This window comes from Sinocyclocheilus rhinocerous, unplaced genomic scaffold (genome assembly GCF_001515625.1).
Source record: "Sinocyclocheilus rhinocerous isolate Xijiao unplaced genomic scaffold, SAMN03320098_v1.1 scaffold115, whole genome shotgun sequence".
NCBI classification, from domain to species: Eukaryota; Metazoa; Chordata; class Actinopteri; order Cypriniformes; family Cyprinidae; genus Sinocyclocheilus; species Sinocyclocheilus rhinocerous.
Genome location: NW_015650001.1, coordinates 3,145,876 through 3,152,876, shown reverse-complemented (window position 1 = coordinate 3,152,876; position 7,001 = coordinate 3,145,876). Strand labels below are relative to the sequence as shown.

Here is a 7,001-nt window from a genome sequence, read left to right as displayed (position 1 = left end):
ACACGTCCACTCCATTTAACAACCCTAAATTCCAGCCACTGTTACGGCAGCCACTAAACTGCTTTAAAGCACACTCATGCTGACATTTACGATTGAAGAAGGGTTTCGAGTTAGATATTTGTGTAGAAAAAAAATCTTTGTATTTAAAGGAACAGTTCACCCAAAAATGAAAAATTGCTAAAAATACACTCAGGCCGTCCAAGATTGTTTCTTCATCAGAACAGCTCTAGAGAAATTCAGCATTACATCACTTGCTCACCAGTGGATACTCTGCAGTGAATGGGTGCCGTCAGAATGAGAGTCCAAACAGATGATAAAAACATCACAATAATCCACTAGTAATCCACACAACTCAAGTCCATCAATTAATGTCTTGAGAAGTTTATAATAAATCCATTAAGACATTTTTAACTTCAAACTATGGCTTCATGGCTAAAATGTGAGTCCTCTATCCATTAAATATTTCTTTCTCCAGTGAACAAACACACACATCTATTGTATATCTTAGGTGGCTTGACTCTTGATGGTGAGTACATTTTCAGTAGTTTTTTCATTTTTGGGTGAACTGTTCATTTAAAAGAAAAGCATTTACAGAGTGAATTTAAATGAATTGTAAAATAATTTTATAACATTAAAAAAGTTTAGAAATATCCAAATAAAATAAAATAACATGTATTTTTTTTAATTGTTTGCAGATACCAACATGTGAATACAGTGGTTCATATGTTGATATTTGTATGTTTTTTTTTGTTTGTTTATTTCTTTAATAAATCAGATAATGTTGGTGAGTACATTTTCAGTAGTTTTTTCATTTTTGGGTGAACTGTTCATTTAAAAGAAAAGCATTTACAGAGTGAATTTAAATGAATTGTAAAATAATTTTATAACATTAAAAAAGTTTAGAAATATCCAAATAAAATAAAATAACATGTATTTTTTTTAATTGTTTGCAGATACCAACATGTGAATACAGTGGTTCATATGTTGATATTTGTATGTTTTTTTGTTTGTTTGTTTACTTCTTTAATAAATCAGATAATGTTCTTTTTCCAATCTAACAATGCAAACCATTTTTTTTAGTTTTAGTCTGTATCTAGGTACAGATGTATGGAAGGTGCCAGTGAGTGCAGTAGGTCAAATTCTTCTGCTGGTTTGTAGGAGTGTGAATTCCTCCATGTTGAACTGATAAGTAAAGGCTGAGAGATGGTTGTATACAGTATACAGATCATGACCTTGCTGCTTTCTAAACCAACAGAACCGCAGCCCTTCCTTACCATCCATCCAGCTCCTCCACATTATCTGTTCATTATAGAGTCATTTATTCATTGGCTTTTGTCATTTAATACAAAAGACAATGAAGAGAAAATAAAATGGTATAATTAAAACAATATTCTCAAGAAAACATGTTTTGTTCAAAACATTTTGATTAGAGAATGAAATCAATGCAGAAACACCAGGAATATTTTTTATGTTAAATGTTTGTGCCATAATATCCAATCAAACCAAAACCAAAGAACAGTGTAATTAAATGAGTTAAAAATTCAATTCCTGTTCACTTGAATTGATTGCCACCTTAAAGAAAACTGTATTAGGGACATGACAATGTACTGGATAGTATACTGTCTCTTTTAAAGGGCCGTGGAATGACTGTCATCATGTGCTGGAGTCCGGAGAGAAGACAAGCGGCATCTACCTGCTGCGACCTCGCAATACTAACACACTTCTGCAGGCCTGGTGTGACCAGAGCAGAGCTCAGGGTGGCTGGACCGTTATCCAGAGGAGACAGGATGGCTCTGTCAACTTCTTCAGGACCTGGGAACAGTACAAGGTACACGAAACAAAACATTACTTATGTGGTAAAGTTGATATAGTAGGCCTGTAAATAAGTCTACGTAGCATCTGTGCTAAGTGAACTTTGCGTAACATTTCCGCCAAAGCAACGAGTTCTAAACAAATCCAACTTAGAAAAAACATTGCACATCTCTTAGTAAGAGTACTTTGTACTTTGTGACAGCTAAAAAGTATGTACTTTATATTATGAATGTAATCTGTACTACACTGACATGTTGTCATTGTCATGTGACCAACCAGCATCAGTTGTTTCTTTTTTTTCTTTACTATTAATTCCGACATAGGCCTACTACTCATTTCACATACTGTCTTTTGCCTAATATATAGTAGAGTAGTGTGTCTATTTGGATGCAGCCACAATGTATACAGTACACAGTATACACACACATAAACTATATAAACAAAAACATGATTAATCGTTTGACAACACTAGTTCCTGAATGAATCAGTGTGTTTGAACAAATCGTTTGAGTGAATAATTCAATGACTCACTCATAGGGACAGTCAATTATCTAGTTCCTGAATGAATCAGTATGTTTGAACAAATCGGTTGAGTGAATAATTCAATGACTCGCTCATAGGGACAGTCAATTATCTAGTTCCTGAGTGAATCAGTGTGTTTGAACCAGTGTTAATTTCGTTGACGAATAATTTTCATCATAATTTTCATCAACGACATTTTTTTCACCGACGACAATGAGACGATAACGAACTAAAACTCTTTTTGAATGACAAAAACTATGACGTAAATCTATTGACATTTTCGTCAACAAATAAAAACGAGACGAAAATGTTAGACAGGGACGATTTGGGAAGATATTCATTGAATCAGAAGGAATCTGCTGCGTGGTTCGGAGGTTAGATGCGTACATATGAACCGGCGGGACATAAGCTAACATACACTTGCTGCACATCGCATAAAACGTTCAAAAATGTCAATATGTGTGAGTAAGAGAAGAGCAGACATATGGATAAATCTGATGACACAAGACAGAACTCAGTTCGGTCTGATTTTCTGAGCGCAGACACTGAAGCATACACACACAGAAGCACGTCTCACAGCACACAAGTATTCTCTCGTGTCGCATGAACGGAGAATTAAACACAAAATGATGTCGAATTGTCCGTTTTGACAAGTATTCACGTAAACACAGTTGATTACATCTTAAGTGAACGTAAACATTAGGGAGAACGTGTATCAGTACGTTGCATCCATTGCAGCTGTGCATTCGGTTTTAAAGGGACAGCAGCCTAATTTAGTTGCTATTGTCCGAGTCATTGATGTTAATCAAGCAACAACAGATGGACAGAAATCACTCACTGCTCTTGACTGATAAACTTTAGTAGCCCTAAAGATTAACCTAAATTTATTTATAGAAATAAATATGTCTGCTTGAAAGAACGAAGAATATGGTAAACAAGTTGCTATAAAGAATGCATAATTAGCCTATATAACCATTGGTATTTCATTAAAAAGAAGACCATGTTCTTGTTCTTTATGAGAAGTGGTTTTATTTAATTTTAACATAAAGGCATGTTGTGTGTCACCGCAGTTAAATCAGTGTCTATCATGATAAAACCTTAATATCAAACCTATATAATGAGTTTGGAAATTTTAGAGAAATGCTCAATAAATGCACTGTAACTAAACCCATTAGATTTGAGCTGACTAAATTTACTATAGATTTAGTCGACTAAAATCTTGATATTTAGTTGACTAAAACTAAAAACAATTCAGATGACTAAAATATGACTAAAATTAAATGGCATTTTAGTCAAAAGACTATGACTAAAACTAAATCAAAATTTGCTGTCAAAATTAACACTGGTTTGAACAAATCGTTTGAGTGGATAATTCAATGACTCACTCATAAGGACAGTCAATTATCTAGTTCCTGAATGAATCAGTTTGTTTGAACAAATCGTTTGAGTGAATAATGCAATGAATCACTTATACAGACAGTCGTTTGTTTGGTTTCTGAATGAATCAGTGTGTTTGATTGAATCGTTTGAATTGATGAATCAATGACCCACTCATAAAGACGGCATCAGTGTCAATACTTGTGTATTGTGTAGAAAGTGTCATTGGAAAATACCAACCACTAGAGGCGAGAATACACTACATGACTTGTGCCAAGATTTCTCCTCTGTTACCATTTACAAAGTTGGCAAGTATATGATACTCAATGTTTTAAAATCGGTTCAGGTAATCTGTTTAGTCATGCAGTGTATTCCATCTTTGAACTCACACCTATAACCATGGGTAGCAATGTTGTCTGTCCAGGTTTAGTCTATGGCCCTTCACAAATGACACAGGCATTGTGGGCCACATAAGCTGCAAAATAGGGTCCATGGGGGGCACTCATGAGCACCCTAATGAATAATAAAAAGCAGAGTTTAATGCAAAAAAAGAAATTTCTTTAATTAATGACATAACTATTGCCTATATACAGCAAGGCTTTGGGAATCTGGATGGAGAATACTGGCTGGGTTTGGAGCACCTGTACTGGCTCACCTCTCAGGCCACCTACAAGCTGCGAGTAGCCATGGAAGACTGGCAAGGACGACAGACGTTTGCAGAGTACGACAGCTTTCAGGTGGAACCAGAGAGTGACTGGTATCGTCTACGATTAGGCAGTTATCAAGGCAACGCAGGAGACTCACTTTCATGGCACAACAATAAAGCGTTCACCACTCTGGACCGCGATAAGGATGCTTATTCAGGTGCTCAATCTATTTTTTGTATTTCACATAATTTCTGTCATTAAAAACAAAGTTTTTTTTAAAGCCATCTGTTGTTTGTCCTCCATAGGTAACTGTGCTCATTACCAGAAGGGCGGCTGGTGGTACCACATGTGTGCCCACTCCAACTTGAATGGGGTGTGGTATAGAGGAGGCCATTACAGAAGTCGATTCCAGGATGGTGTTTACTGGGCAGAGCTCCACGGAGGCTCGTACTCCCTAAAGAAAGTGGCCATGATGATCAAACCTGCTTAACAGCAACAGAAGCAAATCAGCAGAGCACCCAGAGAGTTGAGAGTACTTAGATTGAGTGCCATGTTTTGCCACCTTTTCTACACAAAGATGTGACAATTAATGAGCACTGAATGTTTTTGTGGAGCTTCAGGTTATTTTGTTAAAGATCTAGTCTTGAAGTTATATTAACATTGTTTGAACAAAGACATGATTTGAATATTTTTATTCAGATGCATTATTGTATTTTGGAATATTTACATTTGATTGTATTTTGTTTTTCAAGTGTGAAATAAAAAAAATTATGGTATTTTGAGTGTTGTTTAAAATATTGTTTTTACTTTATTTCTTTAAACTACAACGGCATCCATTAAAAAAAAAAATTTATTAATATTTTGTACTCGTTTTGCATCATTTTTTTATTGCCTCACACATGTGGTTTTCCTCTTTCTTACTGTGAGTTTAGACAGGATTTCCTGTTCTCAGACACTTCATATCGTGCTTATCACAATTAAGAGAATATAAATCCATTTCACAAACAACAGCAAAGGAGACTCTGCATCTATCATCCATCTCAGGCATTCCCGTCGTCATTGCTTATCACCTGCTTGACAATGCTTCTGTTTCAGCCGTTGATCGGTCTCTTGCTGATCAGCCTTGCTCATGGCGGTAAGTTCTCACCATTCTGTCTTTTCAGAGTGTCTTTCTGTGGATCCTTTCAACTTTGTAATTATTTTGACAGCTAGAAGCCCAGCAAATCATCTAGGGAGGGAGTTCATCATTATTTTTGCAGTTCTGTTTATTTCTTTTGTTTTTAGATTTCTTTCTTTCTTTCTTTCTTTAGCCCTGTTTCTTTTGATGGTGTCGAAGGTGATGTGGTTAGACCTCCATGTTCATTTACAAATAATAAGTGTGTTAAAGCTATCAGAGTTTGCAAAGTGTTCTTTCTGATTTAATTTGACAAGTGATCTTCATTTCTAAAGCCAGAGACAATGAACTTTTTATTTGTCAAAAGTTGTGACTTTTGAAAAGTTGTTAGAGGGTGTGGTAAGTGTTAGTCTCTGAACAGAAACTAGAGCACATGGAGGCAGTCCGTCAAGTAGCTTTCACACTTCCAACGCCCAAACGTTAAAGACATGTTGACCTTTGTTTCTCTTCTGAACACAGGGTGAGAACATATGAATGAGATCATTTCATGTATGAAAACTTTTAAAGAAACTGAGTATTGATTGAGTCAATAAGTAGACATTTTTTGACATGGATGTGGTTACTATGGTGTTTTGAATGGTTTTAGGGCATCTCTGAAGGTATTCTGCGAGGGAATGTTGGTGGTTGTTTTCTAGCTGGTTTGGCAAAATAATAGCAACAAATCACATGACTTGTCATTAATGTCTGCTATGGTTCAGGATCAGTTACGTACCGAAGTGTAATAGTTAGAGATAAGGGTTTTTCCCTAACCATAAGTATGAGCAATGATAAAACCAATGGTTGCCAAGCACCACTTATTACACCAAAAACACTCAGTCAAAATTACTATTATCCCCAGATCTGTTGTGAAAAGCAATGGATTCTGCCTTAATAATCCTTGACTGCCTGCTGTGCATTATGTTCAAGGCTGAGACATGGATCATAAAACTCTTAAACACAGTTCCTGAAATGTGAACAGATATGTACAGGACCAGTTAAACACACTGTAAAAATGTTATGTGCTGTCTACTAAAAAATGTGGTAAGAATATTACACATAATATTTTTGAGTAGTTTTTAAGGGTTTATTTCTATCTGAATAAATCGTGTAAAATCTCCTAAATTATTTAATCTGTGAAACAATGAATTTAGTTTTATTATTGAAATGTGCTCAGTTATTTCTTGTCTTAGAAAGACAGGTTTAGAAAGACATAAGTAAATGATGACAGACTTTGCCTTTTTGGATAAACTATCCCACAGAAACTAACCTACAGAAAGTAATAGCACTTTCGATTGGAAAAAATGAAACCAAAAATGAAAATTTGCTGAAAATGTACTCACCCTCAGGCCATCCAAGATGTGGATATGTTTGTTTCTTCATCAGAACAGATTTGGAGAAATTTAGCATTACATCACTTGCAGTGGATCCTCTGCAGTGAATGGGTGCCGTCAGAATGAGAGTCCAAACAGCTGATAAAAACATCACAATAA

At 35.5% G+C, this 7,001-nt stretch overlaps 2 protein-coding genes across 2 annotated transcripts in view; both read left to right on the top strand.

Annotated features, from left to right (window-relative positions):
* angptl6 (angiopoietin-like 6) overlaps positions 1–5,052 on the top strand; it is a 10,319-nt gene extending 5,267 nt beyond the window's left edge. Inside the window, exons 5-7 of the mRNA XM_016516102.1 lie at positions 1,616–1,828; positions 4,305–4,575; positions 4,664–5,052. Of these exons, the coding sequence (XP_016371588.1) occupies positions 1,616–1,828; positions 4,305–4,575; positions 4,664–4,848 (669 nt within the window). The 3' untranslated portion in view covers positions 4,849–5,052. The remainder of the gene's footprint in view (positions 1–1,615; positions 1,829–4,304; positions 4,576–4,663) is intronic.
* A 368-nt stretch (positions 5,053–5,420) lies between these two features.
* Positions 5,421–7,001, top strand: part of LOC107711267 (hemicentin-1-like) — a 10,054-nt gene continuing 8,473 nt past the window's right edge. Inside the window, exon 1 of the mRNA XM_016516235.1 lies at positions 5,421–5,493. Coding sequence (XP_016371721.1) covers positions 5,439–5,493 — 55 coding nt within the window. The 5' untranslated portion in view covers positions 5,421–5,438. The remainder of the gene's footprint in view (positions 5,494–7,001) is intronic.